This window comes from Symphodus melops, assembly GCF_947650265.1.
Source record: "Symphodus melops genome assembly, chromosome: 6".
Taxonomy (NCBI): domain Eukaryota; kingdom Metazoa; phylum Chordata; class Actinopteri; order Labriformes; family Labridae; genus Symphodus; species Symphodus melops.
The window spans coordinates 15,471,849-15,494,356 of record NC_136696.1 but is presented as its reverse complement, the minus strand read 5'-3'; the positions used below and the strand labels follow the sequence as shown (position 1 = coordinate 15,494,356).

The window sequence follows — 22,508 nt, the reverse complement described above, 5'->3', positions numbered from 1 at the left end:
GTATTGATGAAAAAAGTTCAACTTAATTGATTTAAATGTACAGATTTTCAACACTGTCATATGAAGGTTTATTGTGTTAAAATTTTGAAGTTCCCTCCTGACACTAATCAAGTTTCTGCCACAATCACTCCTCTGATCCGTCCCACGTTCAATTAGAGCACATTACTCAAGTTCTCTTTGGTCATTCGTAACACAAAAGCTCACGAGTGTTCCCATGACTGTTCCCTCACTTTTAGGCTCACTTTTCATTGAGTGTGAATTAATGTCTCTCTTTAACACGCTGTGAAGTCCTTAACAGGACGTGGCCCATTTTCTTTTACAGGATATAAAGGAGGAACTGTCAGGGTCATCCCCCAATTCTTAAACTATTGGAAAGTATTATTTAGCTGAAGAATTAAATGAGTTATCTCAGTCAAAAGAAGATAGAGAGAGAGGGCATCGCGGGGTGAAAAGATAGGAGAATGTGACTGTTTTGTTAGCCTGACCTTTGTTTTGGGAAAACAGATTTAAAGGCAACACAAAAGGGAAGGCAGTGACAGGCAACAGCTGACGTATGATGGGTAAAGAGAGAAGACATGCCTTTAGGGCTCCATGGTGAAACAGCTCAATAGTCACAGCAGAAACCTGTGTGCATATCCTGCATGAAGTTAGATGAGACTGCACACACACATGTAATCTCTCACACTTACACACACACTCACACACACTTCTGATTGCTCCTCCCTAGCTTGACTCTTTTCTGGGATCTCCCTACAGGGTTTGCACAGAAGGGCAGAGTGAATACGGAACAGGACCACTATTCCACGCACCATGTCTGACAGTACTTATGGCAGAAAAAGGAAGAGGACTATGGTACTACTATCCCATCCAGGGGTCCCATTAGTGGGATTGATGTTGTTGGCCACCCTCCCTTTTGTCGCAACCATCAAACAAAGTATCCCCCGGGTCAAACTCAGCCACAGAGGTAAGAAGTTAAACAGTGTTTTTCCTCTTAATTGTTTTTTTTACACTTCCTTTGAAACGTTAATGTAATGGTTAAGGGTTTTGTGGGTCAGTCTTTGGTTTCTGTCACTATTTCACTCATTCATACGTCTCGATCTGTCTCTCCATCCAACTGTTTTGTCTCTGCTGGTCTCTATTTCTCTTGTGACTTCGTGCTCACAGCCAAAAGGAACAATAAGGAGATTTAAGTAGACTCTGTTGTACTGTGAAAGTAAACAGTCTGTGAAACATCAGTGTAAAGAGAGAGAGAGAGAGACAGAGAGAGAGAGAGAGAGAGAGAGAGAGAGAGAGAGAGAGTACAGTGGGAGAGTTGGGACTTGCTCTGTTACTAAACAATTCCATTGGTCACTTTGAAAGACACTTTATGTATAACATGAATGTCTTAAGTCTGAATGTCTCATCCTCACTTTTACATATTTTTTTTTAACATAAACAAATTCCCTTGCAGAACAGACATTTCATGTGCATGCTTTCATTCAATCTTTTGTGTGTATTTAAACCAGCTCGAGCACCGTTCAATGCGTTCACGTGTTTGGTTTTGCATCAACTGCGTCTGTTTGCTTTTTACCTTCAGAGAAAAGTTAAATCATTGCTCCCCTTAAAACCCATTCTGCACTCCAGTGCAAACTTTACTTCAAAGTCTCCATCCCTCATGCTATGTTTTAGCTACAAAAACCACACAAATGAACTTCAGTCCTGCTCCATAAAAGTGAATCCCCGTGGTGACCTTAAAGTAAACTCACTTTGACTTCCACTTCTGAAAGCGCTCCTCTCGTCAAAGACTTCCAAATCCCAGAATGGCTGGAAATAGACGTATGTCATGTAGGTCCCGGGTTTCCAATGTAAATACATGCAAGTAGCCACAGGAATAAAGATTGCAAGGGACAGTGTTTACCCAGCAGTTAGGCATATTTAGCTCTCCAGGTTGTCTCATTTGGTCTGTGTTCCAAACAAGCCAGTAGATAAAACAAAGCAGTTTATCATGTTACACATGATTGTATTTTAATGGGGTCACAAATCCAAGCAATCTCTTTTTGATACTCTACCAGGGTTTGTGTATTGGCTTTGCCTCTGAGCATGGTTGAATAAACTTTACTGTCCTTTCAAGACAACAGCTGTCAGACTATAGGCTTTGGCTTCTTTGGACCCTTCTGTTATCAACAGCACAACATTGACCATGTTTGGTCTCTTAATTTCAAATGGCTGAAGCAGAAAATAATTAATCAGAGGCAAAATCACCTCCAACCCATTGCACACATCATGTTATCATTTCATCAGTGCACACTCTTCAAAAGCAACACCGGCCAGTGCTGATCACTCTTTCACACTTCATCGTGTTGCCCTCCTGTGAAAGCACGGCTCCAATGATTGAAACGATCAAAGCGCAATCATTCATGATTTAGTGAACACCTCCAAAACAACTACTCCCTGCTCCAGAACTTGTGGACTCTCTGCTGAAAAGCACGTCACAAGTTCAGGTTTCATCCAGAGTCAAAAGACAGACATATGGCCTCCTGCCAAATAATGTGCTGCACATTAAAACTGTCGTTAGACCTTGTTCTTAATGTGCAGCCAGAGAGAGTCTTACACCACTTTCATTCTCCCCATAGTTTTGTGGCTTGTTTTAATTAAAAGCTGCAGTTTATTAGTCAAAGAGTCAGTAGAGAGACAACTCAGAGGACATTATTCTTCTATTTGTAAACAACCTCCATTAGATCATAAAATATGCCTAGAAGCAACACATTAAAACATATTTGAGAGAGTTTAATCATGCTGTTCTTGTGCTCATTATTTCTGAAACGACATTGCTGTTTGTTTAGCATTTGACCCGGGCTGTGACATAACTCTGTGTACTCTGAAACCAGATGGGCAGAACATCCAACACTGCATATTAATGTTGGAGTTAGACTGTGAATAAGCAACACCAATTCAGTGACCTTAACTGAGCATCAATGCACAAAAGAAACATCAGCATTTAAAAATCCTTATCGCAATTTAACTTTTACATTACAGGGTCTTATTTCAGCTATTAGCTTGAGATAATACACATCACTGGGGATAATGAAGCATTGCCTTACTCGTCCTGTGCCAGTGGCGATTCTAGACCACTTTTACTGAGGGGGCCAGGCATGGGCCAGATGTTTTGTCAGAGGGGCACATTCAACCCAGGACAAATAGACAAAGATGATCTGTTTATTATTATACCAAATTGTGACGCACAGCATTACTTTCCACAACCAAAAATACTCCACCAAGCTAAAATACTCCACCAAGCTCAGTGTTGCAGTGGCACTGGCCCCTGTTAGCCCTTGTGTAGAACCGCCCATGTACTGTGTTTCATGGTCTTCTTCTCTGCAAAAGAATCAGAATCAAAATCAGTTTTATTGGAGTGTATGTTTAACACTCATGGAATTTCACTTTGGTAGACAGTGCTTTTTCTGTACAATGTAAACATTATATAATAACAATCAGCTCAAAATAAAAACAGGTAATTAAAGACTAATGCTCAACACGACAAAAAGCAAATCATAATAGTTTTTTGTAATTCTATTAAGCTCCTACACTTACAGTGTAATGATTCATGATCATCGTGTATCTTTCCCTTTAAAGACCATTTATTCATTTTTTAAGTTTACAAAGTTAATTAATTAGGGGTGACACTTTAACGTGTTAATTACGATTAATTTATTACAAGAAAATAACACATTACATTTTTTTGACGCATTTAATCAAAGTTTGACTCATAAACAGCGCAAAGCTGTATTTCATAGCTCCATGCTAGCTCCGCACTACAAATACAAACAAGAAGCGTTAGCAGGTCAAACTTGACCAAATAACTGGCCTCAGGACCAAAATTAGGAATTCAACGTCTGATAAACTTACAAATTCACTCGCTAAATTGATTGCTCTGGACTGTAGACCACTATTAGTGGTAGAAGATAAGGGGTTAGAACATGTGCTACAGGTAGCAATGTGTGATCCAAATTTCCAACTGCTGTGCAGAAAAACTACATTTCAAACAAGATCCAACAGCTTTATGAAACTGATGTGGATGGATGCATTGCATTCACTCATCCAACAAATCCATTTAGATTGAGAAGTGTTGCTTTTTAGGGCAAATATTGTGACGCACTTAAAATTTGATTAATTTTGATTAGTTAATCAAGTCCCACCCCAAGAATTAATATTTTATGTCCCTTTAGCTTTGAAAGAGACATTTTAAAGCTTTTATGATCTTAATGTTTGCTGACATAATTTTTTCTCTGAAGTACCAGACTTAAAGGAGCCAATGGCATGCAGGCCTACTGGTGTAACTTTTTGCAACCTATACTGAATATTGGATCATATAGAAAAGAATTAAAATGGGTCTGCTGGTTGATTGTCTTATAGTGTTGCATATATTTTATAGGACCTTTTCAGAGCCTCAGCAGAGAAGCTAATGAAAAGAAGTTTAGCTGGTTGAGGGCTCTCTTTGGAGAAAGGTGAAGAGCATGATGCGGAGCAGCAACTGCTAAGCAGGCTGTTTGAATGGGCTCATAGTGCGTGGTGTTTACAGAACAGATTAGCTTTAGCCGAGGGCTAGCAGGCCCTAATCTCTCTGTAGGGTTTAGTCTTCTCGGGGCATGATGTATGTGAAGGAGTGAGCGATATGAACATGTGTGGGGGAGAAGTGTGTTTGTGTGTGTGTGTGTGTGTGTGTGCCTGTGTATAGTAGGAGGTATTAAGCAGGATTGCATTGTGTGTGGAGCTCTTCAAAGTTCAAATATTAAAGGTTGGTAACCTCTCCAATCCTTCACACCCAAAGGGTAATCACAATGTCAATCCTTTCAGAATGACTCCCGCAGGACTCCCCCGCATTGAGCCGGTGTTTATCCAGGGCATTTTGCTATGAAAAGAAGTTGGTGATAGAAGAGACTTCCTCAACATCAGTGAGCTCAAGGATGCAACACTGAACTGAGAAAGTAGTCTGTATTTAGCTCCCTGAAATAGATCTCGGTAGCTTTGTGTCAAAAAACCAAAGCGTAATTAAAAATGTGCTCAGTGCACAGTGTGTTTAAACTAATTTTATGCTGTTTATTTAGAGTGTAAACATGTTAAATCATGTCAAAATGAACTGAAAACTCTAGCGTCACCTAATGGGTGAGCAACACGTATTCCATCTGCCGTTGTATAATATTTATCATAGTGCTGTCGACATTTATTTGACAATGCTGCAGTTCATTTTTATGAAGATGTTCAAGTCGTCCTCAAATGTGTCAGAAAAGTACATGTGAGCCTGGTAGCTTTAGCAGCAACAAAAAAAACCCACCATGACCTCTTCATGATTTATGAGGTAGTTACAGATACAGATATTTGATATGGCATACACTGTAGGACTGCACTGTCAGATTGTCTGCTACTGTAAATCTTGTCTTTCAGCGTTTGTTGCTGACGTGTTGAACCACAGAGGATTAGACAGTTTCGAGTCAAGCTAAGACATGTTTTTCTCTGACAGAGAAAACCCATGGCTTACCTTTTGGAGCTTGTCAGAGCATTATTGGTTAAAGACTCAGCATACTGTAATTTAATCCTTGTCGGTGCAAATGATGTGCTGCAGGGATGTCTTACCTCTGCCTGTGTGTGTCTGTCTTTCTCTCTCTCTGGATTAGAACTTCTGCAGGCAGGCAGCGTGTCTCTCTTTTTGGGCCCCTCTGATGGTCTCCACTCCCACTCGCTGCTGTTGGATGAGGAGAGAGGCCGTCTTCTATTTGGGGCTCGGGATCACATCTACCTGCTTGACCCTGACAGTCTGGCCCATGCTCCAAGAAAGGTGTAGTATGATGTCAAGAGCATAAAACAGGAATGTGCAAATAAAGAATACAAAAACGATCCAATCCCCGTTTCAGGACAAGAATAAGTTAAGTGTGAAAAATAAACAGCAGTGTTTTGTTATGAAGCTGCTCGGGCAATTTACTATACTTGAAGGGTTGTTTAGGTAGACTTTGGAGTGTTTACTTCAGTTTCAAGAGTATCCACACCCTCTGGCAGAAGGGTTGTGCTGGAAGAAATTCAAGTTTGAACAGGAGTATCTCCCCCCACATGCACATCCCCAGACTGATGCTTGGAGTCACTTAAGACTCACAAATACCCTCTGTTATTTACTGCCAATAGCTCATTATTATAAGGATGCTATACTCAGCTAGCAGCAGCTTAGAGTGCTTGTACCTGTTTTACCGATAAATGTAATGATGAAATGTATTAATTTCCATTACCTTGTGGTGTTTCTCCGCTGAACTGCACTCAGCCATGTATTGTTTTAGTGAAGAGCTCACCTTTCAGTCAACAGCAGTCTGAAAGTGTCTGTCTGGTGAGGTCAGGGTCATCTTGTGTGAGGCCAAAAGTACACACACAAGTGTATGCACACTTTGGAGTGTGCAGCTCCGAGCTTAGACATAAACACAAGCTCACAAATGCACTTGGACTGATGCCACATGTTAGAGTTTGTAGATGTGAGTGTGTGTTTATGCAGCTGAGGCTGATACAGGAGGGGGGGAGATGGTGTGTTTATTTGATTTCTATCTGGTTGTTTTAACTCTTAGTCTTGCTCTCAAAGTGTTGCCTCTCCGGTCATTGATACTGATGCCAGAAAGATATGGAGCAAAAGTCTGACTCTTTCTTGCTTTTGGGACTGTTGACAGAGAACTTGATCTTGAAAATGCAAACTTTGTGTATATCATTTAATCAAGAGAGACACCTGAAAACTGACCTTTGGGCAATCCAGGGAGAGGATGTGCTCCCTGGATTGCAGTTGTTCCCACTTTGATTTGATGGAGATAGCTGTTCCTTTTTAAACTGTTTCCACAGTCTTTAAATTCTACAATATGAGATGGTGATACCAGGCCATTTATTATTCCATATTAAGTTGTTTTTTTTTGACACATGACACTCCATGAACTTAGTCAACACATCACACTGCACAGTGGTTTTCTCTAGGAATTCCTCAGTTGCATGCAATGATTCAAAATCATGAGATGTTTCCATAATTGCTCTGGTGTGTTTGCATGCGTATTCCGGCTCTGTCGACCCATGAATAAGTTTGGCGATAGCTCTCCTTGGTAGGATTTAAGCGAGGTAACAGGCTAAGCACATAAGCCTGTTATAACACATGTGTGAACATAGATGGAGGGGAACATTGAAGGGCCGCTGGATGAGATACCCATACCAGTACCAGGAGGAGTTAATAATCCCATTATTGCGATAAGTTTTTAAAATAATCCCCAGGGTGTTGCAAAAGAGGCATGGTTAACCCATTTACATTGTTCCCAACATTTTTTAAAAAGTGTTTTATCAACATACACATACATACACCATGCCTAAATTATTCTGGCCGTTTGTTCAGATGTTTAGAGGCACAGATGGAAATGACCCATGATGCTTTTTGTTTTAACCTTAAAGAGACACTTCAAACAGATCTTGGGCTGCACTTAGGCTCCTATCAGTTGGGGGGGGGGGGGTCAGGAACTTTCAACGTGGTACCCTTTAAAGTGCTCCATAAAATATGATATTCTTCTTTAAAAAGCACAAGTGCTTAACGTAACCTCAACAGGAGTATAAAAGAGTCTTCTTTGGGGGATTGTTGTAAGACTGGCTAATGGATTTTTTTTTTTTACTTTTACAGGTATGAAGTGCATTACAATCCTCTGGCTGAAAAATGATAGTATATAAATGAAAAATGACCTTATAAGGAAGTATTTAACTTCTGAAGCTAAAGGCCAACTCACTACATTATGAGATGTTAAGTATGTCTCCTTTTGTTTATCCATCCTTAGATTCACTGGCCTGCTCCCCGGGACCGAGTGGAAATGTGCAGACTAGCAGGCAAAAATGCAAATGTAGGTGCCGCAGAGAAATGAAGTGAAACAAAAAAAAATTCATACTAAAAAAAAAAGAAAAAATCACATGGAATTGTTGCTGTTTTTGCATTAAGAAAATGCATATAAATGCATTATATGTGTTCTATCAGCCTTACTGTATTTCTTCTTTCTTGCACTTTTTTTTTGCACTTGCCAATACTAGTTGGAGTGTGCCAACTTTGTCAGAGTCCTCCACAACTACAATCGAACACATGTCTACGCCTGTGGGACGGGAGCCTTCCATCCCAGCTGTGCTTTCATTGAAATCACCGGGCGCAGAGAGGTAGTGTTAATATGAGTCAATGAAACCACAGAAAAAAATGATTAGACCTCAATTTAGGAGTTTGGTTTATATTTGAAAGTTAAATCATTCTTCCTTTTTCATCTTAGGATGGTATGTTCCAGCTTCTTTCTGCTACAGTGGAGTCTGGCAGATTGAAATGTCCTTTTGATCCCTTGCAGTCATTCACCTCAATCCTCACAGGTAAGATGAGCCATCACAAAAAAACTCTGCAGCTTTCCTCTGCCTGCCTTATCATCCATGCACCAGAAATGTATTTCTGAACATCACAATTTACCAAGAACTAAATTGTGTTTCTCCTCAAGTCTTCACTGAGGTGTTTAAGTGTTTGTGCATTTTTTGCCCCCAATTTTTTCTGCCAATATATGGGCCAAGTTGGAGGCAAGCAGACATTTCTCAGGCAATAAAATAAGTGAACTTAGAGAAAATAGTAAACTGTAAGTTGACAAGTTTTGAGCCTCATCTCTTTTTTTTTTTACATGTTTCTGCAAATACACCTCAAACTGTGTTTTTCAAAATGTACTGTATTGAAGTACACACTTGGTAAATGGTAAAAAATGCTAAACAGAAAAGCTACTGTTTTACTTTTTTATGTATTCTAATGGACTTTATGTGCTTCCTGTACTTAATGAATATTTTGCTAATGTTGTGATTGATTGCCTGCTCTGTGTTTTTGGTCCAGATCAGTACCTGTACGCGGGCACATCTTCTGATTTTCTTGGCAAGGACACAACATTCACACGCTCCCTCGGCCCTCCACCTGACCAGCACTACATACGCACAGACATCTCTGAAGACTACTGGATCAATGGTATACACATGCCTGCACATATCCACATTAACACGCTGAGTGCACTCAAAACTTGTTATTGCTTTTTTTCTCCAAACTTCCAGCCTCTCATACTGATACAAAGAGCCTCTCTGTGGCCTCAGGATGGTTATTGGCATTCCAGTGTAGAGGAAACAGCCCACTTATTCATTTCTCTGGAACTTTTATATGAATGCCAAAGCTGAAGAGGGACCACACCTACAGGGGAATTTACAGTCTGCCATGAAGTTCACGGGTTTAGTCACACACACACATCACACACATAGGCATGCGCAGTCATCTTCTCTTTCTGAATACATCTCCGGTCTCCAGTGTTTTTCAACCAATGATGAGTTTTCATGTATTAACAGTTTGTCACCAGCATCTAAATCCTTACACATGGTCTCCACATTTCACAACCACACAGTCAGAGATGTTTGGAGCAATTATGTCTCTCTCTCTCTCTCTCTCCTTCAGTGTGTGTATACAACATGTGTCGGCCCAGGGCGAGCAGAAAGGAAGAGTGTATAATTTCTTACAGTGTTTCTGTTCCCTGTGAGCCCATGGAACTTCTTCCTAACAATGACCTACTGTCCAAAGTGTTAGCAGTCATACACTAAGTTGTTCCAGTCGGAGAATTACTCTCTGGTGGTTGGCTCTGCTCGTAGGGGTTGAGCTAATGTTGATGTAATGTCACTGCAAGACTTCAACATTTGGATCCCCCTCCTCCTGTGCCAGAACACTGATGATAACATGCTGGGTCCTTTCCTTTTTAACATTATGAAAAGTTTATTTTATATTTTTCGAAAACTTTCCTGTTTAATTCAGACATTACTTTCCTGATGTCTCATTTCATGCAGCATGAGTCAGGAAACGCTTGGTAATTATTGCATTACACATGTTTACAAGTCATTTGAGATCTATGGAAAGTAATATTTAGAAGATTAAGATTTTTAAATACAGAGACTGGATTATACAGATTATATACTGTATAACTTCGATGTTGAAATGTTACTCTTAAAGCTGCAAAAATCTTTATTTCTTTATTTAAAACATTTGCATTTTAGCTTCTCAGCTACTAAATATTCTCCTGATTTTGTTTATTATTTTAAAGCAGTGGTACAAATAAAAACTCACTCTAAGACATAATGTACTGTTAACTGCTCGTCATGCATCTACTGGTCTTTTAACACTTTAAGATTGTCTTATAAGGAGAATGAGGTTTCGAAAATGGAGAAACGGAAATCTGTGTTTACTTTTAACAACAGGTTACATGTTGTTAAAAGAAGCTCAAAACTTTTGTTTGTTTTTTGGTTTTTCAAATTTTTTTTCCCAATAAAAAAAAATAAAAGTACTTCATCTTCACAGCAACCTCACTTGACTTACTTTAATGCTAACTTCAGTGTTTTTTGTTCATTCTAATAAACTTCATTCAACCAAGGTTCTTGCTGCAGCAGACTGCTGACGTATGAAGGACAGAAGACCGTTGTAATAAGCAACTAGCTGGCTAGAAGGATAATGCAGAATGCAGAAACTTGTATTAATTTTATGGTAGTGTACACAAAGCAAAAAGAAGAGTCAAGATTTATTTAGCATAGCATTCATGTTTAATTTAGCTTTATTGTGGAATATTAGTGTTGTTTGCAGCGTTCTGCTGCCCTGCAGTAGGTGGCCAAAAGAATGAACCAACCCTGCTTTAAGAAAGGTTTTTTTGGTTCAGTATTGGCAAAGGTTTGTATTTCTCTTTAGTAATAGAGCAACACTGTAACCAAACAAGTGCTGACAGCAGTGGTCTCGACACACCAAGGCTTCAGCAAATGGAAAAGCCATCACTGTACTCAACTTAACACTCTGCCTCCCTCTTTTTTTCTCTCTGTGTCTTCAGAGGCCAGGTTTATAGCTGCTCACCCCATCGCAGACACCTACAATCCAGACGATGATAAGATATACTTCTTCTTCCGGGAAGTGTCTCGGGAAGGCAACGACAAGAGCATCGTGTCCCGAGTGGCTCGTGTGTGCAAGGTAAGATATTACCTCGCGGACACACAGAGAGGTGGTGAAAGTTGGAGGTATACAGAGGAATAGAGAGGAGGCCACAATGTTACAGATGGTTGGACAAATAACTTAGGAAGAAGGGGACGGACACGTGAGAGACCCACATTTGGTACTGTATATACATTGAAGATAAAGCTCCATTGATAATGGCATGGTGTTGTTAACTCTGACAGTGCGTTGTTGATAATGCATTATCTAGGTGTGTTAAATTTAGGTGTGAAATTTGGTACAATTTCAGTCAGACTTGCATCTTCACATACATTTTAAAAGTCCAGTGTTCGATGGGCTAATAAATCGACTTTTTTAATTGCCTTTCTGTCTCTAATAAAAGGTTAATTAAAAAAGAATGCTTTGTTTCAGTACCACACAAGACACTGCTGACTTTGAAGGGAAGTACTCTTCATGACACGACTTACATTTGTGGTACAATTTAGTTACACGTTGAATGTAATGCAGTGTGCTGATAGGGGACTATTACCACACAGCAGTCTCCTATTAGCATTCAGAGGCCTATTGCTACATTCTTAGGGACAAGCTTTCGGCGTCTTTATGACTTGGGAGTAAGCTGTAAAGCAGACTGGATGGAGAATTTTCTGCATAACGGCCATCTCTCTGTCTCTACTCTTCCTCCTTCAGCCATCGCTCTTCTGGTCTCTGTATTTTCTTCGCTCACATTCATTATTTCCAAGTGTGTTATTACTCTGCATGTGAAAAGAATCAGGGTCCTTCACTTCAGTCCTCTTTGAAGATTATCACCATTGTGAAACATCCTCATTAAGTGCTTACTTTTTTCTTTGTCTCTTGATCAACAGCGTGTTATTGTGTGTATTGAACCTTAACAATCTTTTTCATATGACTTAGTTAGTGCGCTGGCCAACTTTAATAAGGAGGCTCTCGAAAGTTTTCTAGCATCACAAAGAGGAACACTTGAATGCTCTTAGCAAAGCTCAATCAGAGGACGCTACTTAAACAGCAATTCATATGCTAAGATAACAGGGTTCGGTGCTTGCTTCCAACATTGCAGTTCCATTTGCTTCTCCTTTCCTTTGATGTTTCTCACTACCTCATTCCTCTTTCTCTCTCTTTTCTCCCTCTACATCTACAAGTACTTTGACTGTCATTATTTTAACAAGAAGGGCTCCTTTGTGTTAGCTAAATAAGCAGATCCTTACTGGAGACATGTGCTTCACCTGTTTATTTTCCTAATGAGTGCAGGAAACCAGAGTCAGGCTGCGGTGCTTTGTGTTGTCTCTGCTAGAAGGTCTATTAGATGGATTACAGTCAGATTGCACTTGTGCTTTATTTATTGTGGTTTTCTTTTGGCAATATTGGACAGCTACACGATGGATACAATGAATATTTTGTAACAGTGTATGTTTTTGTGTTAAACAGAATGATGTAGGTGGGCTGAGGAGTCTGACCAATAAATGGACCACCTTCCTTAAAACCAGACTTGTGTGCTCAATCCCCGGACCAGATGGAGTGGACACACACTTTAATGAGCTTCGTAAGTGAATGTGTGAATCCAAAGTGAATATCTAGGCCAATGAAATGAGTTTTATATTTAAAAAACTACTTTGTAATTGCGCTTTAGAAATGTCTAATTGCACCAGTAGGCTCAGTAGTAACAAAGGTCAATGTACAACTCTAGTGTCTGCTTAATATTTAATAAAGTTGGAGTTGCAACAAAATGTTTTCAGTGCACAAAATTGTTACAAAGACCAGCTTCATGTTCCTCCCCTTATTTGTTTCAGAGGATGTTTTTCTGCTCCCTACCAGAGATGATAAAAACCCAAAAGTGTATGCCGTTTTCACCACCTCAAGGTAAAATTCGCAACATGTCATCAATTCCTCCTCCATTTCTTTTTTGAGCCTTAACCTGTCCTCTTGTTTCTACTTTCCCCTCAGCTCTGTCTTCCGTGGGTCAGCGGTGTGTGTGTACAGCATGATGGACATACGGGCTGCATTTAATGGACCGTATGCTCACAAGGAAGGGCCCGACCACCGATGGGTTGAATACGAGGGTAGGATACCGTACCCGCGACCTGGAACAGTGAGTTGTTCAAAATAGGGCACAGAGACAACAGAGTTCATATTTGAAGACTTCTAACCAAAAATGATCGGTCGAAACAACCCCTTCACCTACATGCTAATTACAATAATAAACGTGGACATGATTTAAGTTAAGGCCAGCATAGTTATTCTGCCGCAGGTTATGCATCCTCACATCTACACCCTCCTGCTGCATGATGTAACTTTGGTTCTGATCAAGTTACTCGATGTTAATCAGACTCTTGTTTGATTTGTTTAAAAAAAAAAAAACACACAATCAAGAAAAGTACAAGCATATAAAAAGAACGCTTCAGGTGTTTAAGTGATTAAGCTTTTGTTCACTCCAAAAGAGGAAGCAGGAATGACGCAGATGTTCCAAATGTGGTCTGCCTCCTGCTGTTCTTAAAATGAACACCAGAGGGAGACCTGCACCAGTAAATTAGAAACTAGTGGTCAGTATTTACAGGAGTAGAACAGTGACTAAACACAATAAGGGATGGGACACATCTTGGAATTGCTAAATGTTTACACAAGATCAATGCTATGTTTTCTTTTTCTAGTGTCCCAGTAAGACCTATGACCCCAGGATCAAGACCACCAAAGATTTCCCAGATGAGGTGGTCAGTTTCATTCGATTCCACCCTCTCATGTATCGCTCAGTCTACCCTCTGACAGGACAGCCTGTGTTCACACGGGTCCGAGTGGACTACATCCTGACTCAGATTGTGGTGGACAGAGTTATGGCAGAGGATGGACAATATGAGGTCATGTTCCTGGGAACAGGTGAGACGCACACCTCTGCTCCATGTCCACTGTTGACATTTCCTTCTTTGATCAGCAGAGGGCACTAGATAACCACAAATTGTCCTCAGCCTCAGACAATGTTTCAGATCCTGTTCATGTCTTGCTGTTGCACATGTTAACGCTTACTATACCATGAATGAGCAGAGAGTCAATGAATTTGCCTCAGTTGGGCACCTCAGGAGCTGTTCCAGTGGTAGTATATGTTCACCAATCCTGTTTCGCTGATGAGGGACTTTTGAACTGTTTTTGAAATTCTAACAACTGTTAAAAATTGAAGAGAGAAATATAGATATTATGAGGGAAAACAATTGGTAACTGGTGTTGCAGCTGGCTTTTTATTTGTTATCAAGTGATAGTGATATAAATAGGATAATTGCCTTTGGAGAGGCCTTCAAACAGAAATGTATGGACTCTGCAGTTCTAACCTTCATGTCTTACAATATTTTTTTATAGATTATGGACACTTCATCTAGTGTAGTGCAGCTTCCCATAGAAGTTTTCAGTGTAGAGACAAAAAACATTCTTTGTCATTTTGTGTGAAAACTGTAGGACTCAGACATGGCCTTTTGACTAAAATTATGAATCTGAATTAAAAATATATTGTTGTTGTTTTTTTATTTGCCTGATTCATCCCGATCACTCCTCTGCTCTCCTGTCTCTCCCTCCTCTCTTTGTCACAGATGCTGGCTCCATTCTGAAGGTGGTCAGCATCACTCAAGAGAACTGGTCGACAGAAGAAGTGGTGCTGGAAGAACTTCAAGTCTTCAAGGTTCTGTGCGAAACACAAGTCCACAAACAGGAGCAATAACACATTTTCATTTCTCGTAGTGCGGCTTTTGATTGATGATTGAACTGTTCTGTAGCCGTCTTTGGTGGGACAGTTGACTCGTCATTCCTCCGTTATACATACTCTACTCTATACATGGATTTCTAGTAACTGATAACCAACAGCCTCATGTGTTGACTCAAACTGTTCTCCAGGGATTTATACTTAGTTTGTTTCTTTTACGATTCCAGGCTCCCACTCCAATCCTTAGTATGGAGATGTCTTCAAAACAGGTTTGGCCTTTTTCTTGATCACCTTATTGTTTTATTTGTGCATGTCTTATCTTGCCCTCTGCCCCATCCTGCATTAAGTTGTGCAAACGCCTCATGTGGCAGAAGAAATACTGTTTTCTGACTCCGTGTCATTTATGTGTTGTTTTTTTTTCTCTTTCTCTCTTCAGCCTTCATTCTCTTGTCGCTCTCACTCCCCCTTCTGCCTCATTATGTGAGGGGTCAGTGGTGTCAGTAGACACTTCAGCCCCAATCACAGCTTCCATTAATCTTCCACAAAGTTTGACCTGCGTGTGTTTGAATGTCTGTATGTGCATGCAGGCAAGTGTTTTACGTGGTTGTTTTCAGTTCTGTTTAGGAATCTCCTTGATTCTAGAGGAGTCATAGCAGATACTTTGAGTCATGTTTGTAAAAATAAATCCTTACATTGAGGAATCCTAAAATCATTAACTGGCTTTAGCCCGATTGTTCTTGTGCAGTCGGAACCTTAAGGAAGTTTTAATGAATAAAAATAATACATGGAAAGTCACAATACAAATCTTTTATTTCTCTGATAATAAACCATCGTTTGTGCTTTACTTTCCATTCATATACTTTCCCTCTAACAACTAAACACATTTACTTTATGGAGGGTAAACCTGACCTTGAAGTTGATAAGCATGTCTACCTTCCCTAAAGCCGATTGTGGTGTGTGTTTCCCTCTAGCAACAGCTCTACGTGGGTTCAAGTGAAGGTCTTGCTCAGGTGTCACTCAGTAGATGTCACCTGTACGGTCAGGCCTGCGCTGAATGCTGCCTGGCACGTGATCCTTACTGTGCCTGGGATGGAAACACATGCTCGCGATACATCCCTGCATCAAAAAGGTAAAGCTACACTCTTAGAAAATTCATGATTTTGCATGCACACAATAGTATCAGTGCCATTTATGAAAAACACTTGTCTCCTGAGTGTATGAGTTCATTTGAGGCATAGATTTGAGATGTTCTTCCATATTTGACTACAGTTACTATGATTACACACCTCTAGAGAGTGGTCCATGAGGTGCAAGAGCATGTGCGTACTAGCTTGGACAAATCAGGACTCTTCAGAATGCATACCTCACAGTTAGAGGTCACACTGCCACATTATTATCCAGTAGGGAAGCTGTTATAGTTTGTGGAGTAGAGGAGGCCTTTATTTTCTCTCCATGGCTCTTTGACAGCTGATCTTCACAGTGTCAGTGAGTGTAGGCTGCAGATGTCCCATCACACAGGCACGACAGGAGGCAGAGGAGGTAAATCAGTACAAATACAACGAGCCAACATGAGCAACATCCAGCTGGAGGCAAATGCGACTTGTTTAACCCGAAACAAAACACTTAAGCCATTTTCTAAAAAAGTGTGCTGAGTAACTGTGCAGTTGCAGTTCATAAAGGTTAAACGGTAAAGTTTAATAAAAGTCAAACTGAAAAATGCACTGAGGGAGTATTCAGAGGTCATCATAACCTTTTCAGTGATTATGAATAATTGTTACTTGCAGGTAAAACTAATATTCACGTTTGCAAGCATTCCCTTTTTCAGTTAATGCAAATTTGAGATTTAAAAACATCTTTCAGTTTTACGGTGAGAGTCTCTTTTAAGCTCGATGATGTTTTAGATGTCAATGTGTCTCTAATTTTGGTAAAAGAACTTCACAAGTATTACGTGTGTTTGTTTTATTAAGTCGCCTCATTAACCACTTTAACGTGGGAGCTGAGGTTGTGAAACTGCCATCTTGCAAGTAAAAACACATCACATCTTAATTTTTGTGTTTGTTCTCGAGGCGAGCCAGAAGACAGGACATCAAGCATGGAGACCCTGCCAGTCACTGCTGGGATACAGAGGACAGTATGTAGACTTAATTCTCAACCTCTCTCTGTCTGAAGTAGAAAGTCTGTTTATGCCATTGCAGATACGTAATCAGCCATTGAAGAAAACTGTGAAATGTTTGAGTAGCAAACAAGTGCCTAGGATGAATTAAAGTTGTGTTTCCTTCAGGTCTTATTGGAGGAAAGGAGGAACAAAGAGTCCTATATGGGGTACAGAGCAACTCCACCTTCTTGGAGTGCATCCCCAAATCTCAACAGGCCCAGATCCGCTGGTACAAACTGAGACCTGGATCTGAACGCATGGAGGAGGTCAGCGATTGCACTCATCCACACGCTTTCTCTTTCCACTTTCTTTCAAGTCTGAAGGTGCTTTGCGTTTTTTTCAAGTTAAATATACATCAGAGGTTACATTTTTCTTTTCTGTAAGGTCAGAAAACAGGGAAGTAACAGTCAAAGGCAGGTGTTGGCTACTGCAGCACTTACATAAGAGATTTAAAGCATCCTAAAACATCATACTTGACATCAGCCTTGCCCTCAGTGATGTATGAGCCCATTAGTAACTGTACTGCCACAAATCACAGTCCAGGGTCTCATCACATATTACAAATGCATTTTTTAAGTGTATAGGTGTCCTGGGCTTTGGGTATTCTTCTGCAGCAGCTCCTCTCTTTTTGAAAAGGATGACAAATAACTGAAACTAGATCCACCAGAGGGGACAGGGATGAGATGTAATCCATCTCAAGTGAAAAATCGGTAAACAGCCACATGAATGGTTTTGAACTGTGAACTTCCACCACTTCTCTCTCTTTCTTTTCATCAAGTAGCCGACTGACTTTCCCTGCAGGGACAGCGATTGTCAAAGAGAAACTAAAGATTACACACACCTTATTCATAACCAACTGACAGACCAGTTTATGTCAACCCTCGCAGTGGCACCAAATTAAAACAAATCTCAGTGTTGGTTTTTTTTTTACCCTAAAACATCCTACAAAATGGAATTTTATTTAATTAGGGGGAAATGTTGCTAATTGTAATTGCATAGGAGATTTTGTCCCATTTAAAAGTTGGGTCCTTAGAGACAGGATGTTGGACACAAAAGGACACACAAGGACAGGGAGCTAATGTGTTTGTGTTTGAGGTGTTGAAGGAAACTCATTGATGATGACATTCGTCTCCTGAATGAGACAACAGAGACCTGCTTACTCAGCACCTCAGTGTCCCCTCCCCCTTATCTAAACATCCAAACTCTCCTCCACCCCATTGCAACTTCCCACAACCCTTGTTTACGCCCACAACTGCTCGCCTGTCCTCTCAGGGGGTGACTGTAAACACACTGACAGGTGCAGAGGTCACCTCAGACCCATGTGGTCCTTTATGGGCCCATGCTGCAGTTTCCCCTTAGAGTGTCTGTATGCGTGCTTATGTGCGAGATCCTTTATGATCCCCCTCAGCAGAAATCATAACAGAGTACTCCCTGGGGACAGCCATGTGTTTCGGGGTAATGAACACAATGGGGTGTTTTCTGTGTTTGTGTGTGTAGCCGTGCAATGATATGTGACCTATGGTACTCCAGACGAAGTGATGAAAGAGTGAACACAGGAGTTCTTCCTGCTTCAGGATTCAAATGTGATAGATACAGAAGGTAAAGAAATCAAAATAACCGTGCATTAAATGATTGATCAACAGCAGCTACAGTAGCTTTTGGAGATGTATTTTATTGATTATACAATTATAAATGTTTGTTCAATTTGCTGAACAAAGTTGGTCCATCATGATATGTAACTGTAAAATAGGGTTCAAGTGGCCACAGAGTGTCCTTAAATCCTGATTTACAAAAAAACTGAATCGTAAATAATACGAAAGAAAATGTAACTACAAAACTCCTTTAACTATATACATGAGGCAGCCTAATATCTTTAATGAGATAAAAGATACATGCAACACAAATGCTGAGATATTTCTTGATGATCATTTAATTAGACCACAGACTGTGGTAAGGATCAGATAAAGAGGGGAAACTGTTTTTATGGATATAGTTGATTAATACCGTGAAGGCTGTGAAAGCTGTAAAAGAAGAACCACCTCTCACGTGGGATCACATAAGCACATGATTGATTGTTGTCTCGGCCGAACATTAGCAATGCTGCAGTTAGTCAACACAGAGTAAAGGAGGTCAAGTGAACAACATTGAGTTTGAGGTCAGAGATTCACAACGTCTACTTTGTAGGCGATGGAGGAGATAAGTTATGACCAGATTTGTTTGTGTCTCTGTCTGAGTCTGGCTCGTGCATATGTTTGTCAATTGCTTTTTTTTTTATCAACTAAAAAAAAGTAATGTAAAAAATGTCCTCACCTCAGGACATACAAAGATTTAGTGCTTTTGAGCTCTTGTTTTTTTCTCCCTTGAACACAGGAAGTCTGTTACTGTTGGCGAAGAAAGCAGAGATTACATTAGAAATCTACACGGCATAGAAGCATGTCATGAACACATTGTCATTGATTCTGGTTATATCTTGAGTTCTGTGGTGTATGCGTGTCACTTTTCTAGAAGTAGGTGGTCTATGTGCTCTCACAGCTGGATGTGTGTTGTTGGATCAGGTGACGTGTGAAGTGTCTGGCTCATATCTACCTCTCACTCTCCTTGCCTGCTCTGCTTCCTTCTGTCTGTCATCCCCCTTTCTCCTCTTCCCTTTCCCCCCCCCCCCTTATCAGCCCCACCTTCATCTGTCCTCACTTAATTCCTGCCATCATGCTCCTCCATCCATCGATCTTGTGCCTTCATGCCTTTCCTGTTGTCTCCACACTTTCCCACAGCCTCTTCCCTTTTGCCTTTCTCTCCACACGTTTTGCCTCCTGATGAGTTTTGATCAAGGCGTCCTCCACCAGATGCACGCAGCACCTGCAGCTCTAAACAAAACACTCATCCCACTCCCTCACACTCCCTCCTCATATCCTCTCGTAAAAAAAAAAAAAAGTCAGCTGTCAAAGATGTGAACTGGAAAAGAATTTACTGTCTTTCTCGCAGCATGTTTTAGAGTTTGTGTCTGTGTGTATTCAGCTCACAGAGCGGGGAATGCTGGCCCATTAGAAGAGTGGTAATCAGAAAAGAATGGATTATGGTAACCTTCATCCAAAACACAGCTTTCTTTAAAGCATAGGGCACTCTGGACCTGATACTTTTTAAAAAAAAATGATTATTCAATACTATAAAAACCTTTAATGAAGGCATCACCCAAAAATAATCACCTATGTGTGCTTCTAAATGTGCTACTCCAGGAAATATGTTTTGAAATTCTTTGCAGGAGTTTGTTTGCTCAAACACATGTCCAGATGTCAACAGGTACACTAATAAAGACAGACCACCTGGGGGAGTTTTAATGTCTGGCATTGCATTTTTAGTCACAGATGCCTTTATTTTGGAAAATCTGACACACATAACCAAATAAAATACTGAATAAATAATCCCAAAGGTGCTCAATGTCACCGGAGCCACTGCAATAGGGAGATTTTACGATTTTAATATGAATCCCATGTGTTCAGACAGGGCAGTGAGGTGCGTCAGGAAATGAGAAGACAGACCGGTAAGACTAAACTGGGCAAAGGTCGAGGTCCAAAGAATCTGAACAGCCTTTGATTCTGCCACATCATCAGTGTCAGACAAACAACCACAGAGCTACACAGGCACCCTCACAAGAGTGCAAAAAAAAAAGCACATATGAAGCATACACACTTGGTCTAATGTCAACGGTTTCCTGCACAAAGTTGTGCATGGGCCTCCTTCTCGAGCTTTCTTGTACCCCTGGGGGGTCGGGGGCAGAGCTGTTGGAGGTAATCTTTTGAAGCATCCCCACATGCATGGAGACACGCAGGACGCACACACACACACACACACACACACACAATTGCACTCCTTCTCTGTCCTCTTAACACAGCTGTGTTGTTTTAAGCCCCTAAGAGCCGCCATGACACCTGATGAATCATGCTGGATGCTAAATGAAAAGAGGGGACCATAAACATTAGCATGCTACTCAGACCTTAACGACCAGCACATGGACACACGCACAAAACAAGAACAATCTTTTGCCTTTGCTGACGGCTCACACTCATCACACATCTAAATTCTCTTCACACTAAATGACTCTTGGTTCTTTGTCCCCCACATTGTGGTTGACTCTCACCACACCCACTTCAATGTGTTTCTTATTTCAGGGGTCAATACCATGTTTAACACACCCATAAGGCATGAAAATGTGTGTGCATACAAGGTGACTGGTATCATGGGAGTGTTTTTTGCAATGTGTTAAAGACAGTTAAAGTCCCATGACCTGTGTATTTAAGCTGTGTATTTTTGTCTTTAAGGTACGGCTGGATGACCGTGTCGTACACACAGCCCGAGGTCTCCTCATCCGTTCCCTTCACCCCGCCGATGCCGGTGTGTATGTCTGCATGGCTCAAGAGCACTCGGACTTCACACACACTCTCCTCCGTCTTACACTGCAACTCGTTACACACGGACAACTGGACAGTAGGCCGAAGCCCAGCGAGGACCCCTTGGTGGAGCTGCGTCACGGAGCCGAGTCCCGTCAGCGTTACAAAGATTACCTGAGAGTGATGAGCGCCCCCTACGGTACTCTGGAAGAGTACTGTGATTCACTGTGGCTGGAGAAGAGGCCATCCAGGGTGCGAGGAAAAGGTTTAGGAGCGGGCAAGTGGAAACATATTCAGGAAATGAAGAAGAGCAGGAACAGAAGACACCACCGGGAGAGGAAGGAGAACTTGGAAAAGCAGGAAAGGGTGGTGACGACGGCAGAGAAGTGAATGAAACATTTCGGTTTCGCTCTTCATAATTCGCTAATGAAACAGTTGTGTTCCATAACTACAAAGTTGCAATGACATATCAATTCATGAGCAAGAAAAGGTGACAATGGGCATCTAAGACAAAAACTCAAATATCACAACTTCGAAATAAAAGTATCGTTGGCTTACTTGATAATTGAGTTTGATGGGGTTGTGTACAGTAGATATTTAAATCATCTCTTGACTTTGTTGAAGCTGTTTTCTGCTGAGGATAAGCTGGCCGGATGAAGGACTGCAACATGAACATGACTGCTCTTTTCTACAGTTTTTACTTGTTAAATTTTAGTCCTCCCAGACACATGCGTGGTTTATAGAGGTGATTATAAGATCAAATTGAAACATGCTTTAATTGGTTGAGTTGGGTACGAGTTTACTAGCGGGGATTAAAATGCATTCATGTTGAATGACTGTAAATATTTTTATAACCTGTACAGGAGATACAGCATGCTCACTTTAGTCTTATTACTGATCTGTTTAACTAAGATGATAATCATGTATCATGTTTGTACTAACACAGTGACATATTTTTGTACAAATGTTTCCTCATATGCTCTGTAGGCTTTATGGATTTTTGCTCTATTGCTTTATTTAAATAAATGTACCTTTCGAGCCTCTGTTCCCTTGAATGTACCTTCATTCTGTAAAGAGATCAAGTCTACTCTACAGAGAATTTCATACGGTAATAGCGCAGGTACAGGCTGTCTCAAGTAAGCAGCAGACAGGTTGAGAGTGGGTTAGGGTTAGATCAGCTGAGCCTCTCCTGATTTAGAAACTCAACTCCCTGCACACTGTATGCAGATGTCAGAATGATTCAGGACCAGCTGGTCTGCTGTG

At 40.7% G+C, this 22,508-nt stretch overlaps 1 protein-coding gene across 1 annotated transcript; it reads left to right on the top strand.

Annotated features, from left to right (window-relative positions):
- Positions 1-807: 807 nt before the first annotated feature.
- sema3d (sema domain, immunoglobulin domain (Ig), short basic domain, secreted, (semaphorin) 3D) lies at positions 808-22,300 on the top strand. Its single transcript, XM_079347095.1, has 17 exons — positions 808-964; positions 5,652-5,812; positions 7,812-7,874; positions 8,059-8,178; positions 8,286-8,379; positions 8,879-9,007; positions 10,890-11,026; positions 12,452-12,566; positions 12,814-12,883; positions 12,968-13,112; positions 13,672-13,894; positions 14,596-14,684; positions 14,933-14,974; positions 15,677-15,834; positions 16,772-16,836; positions 16,987-17,126; positions 21,177-22,300. Exons 1-17 carry the CDS (start codon positions 811-813, stop codon positions 21,633-21,635), a joined length of 2,364 nt encoding a protein of 787 aa, XP_079203221.1. The 5' UTR covers positions 808-810; the 3' UTR covers positions 21,636-22,300.
- Positions 22,301-22,508: the final 208 nt, after the last annotated feature.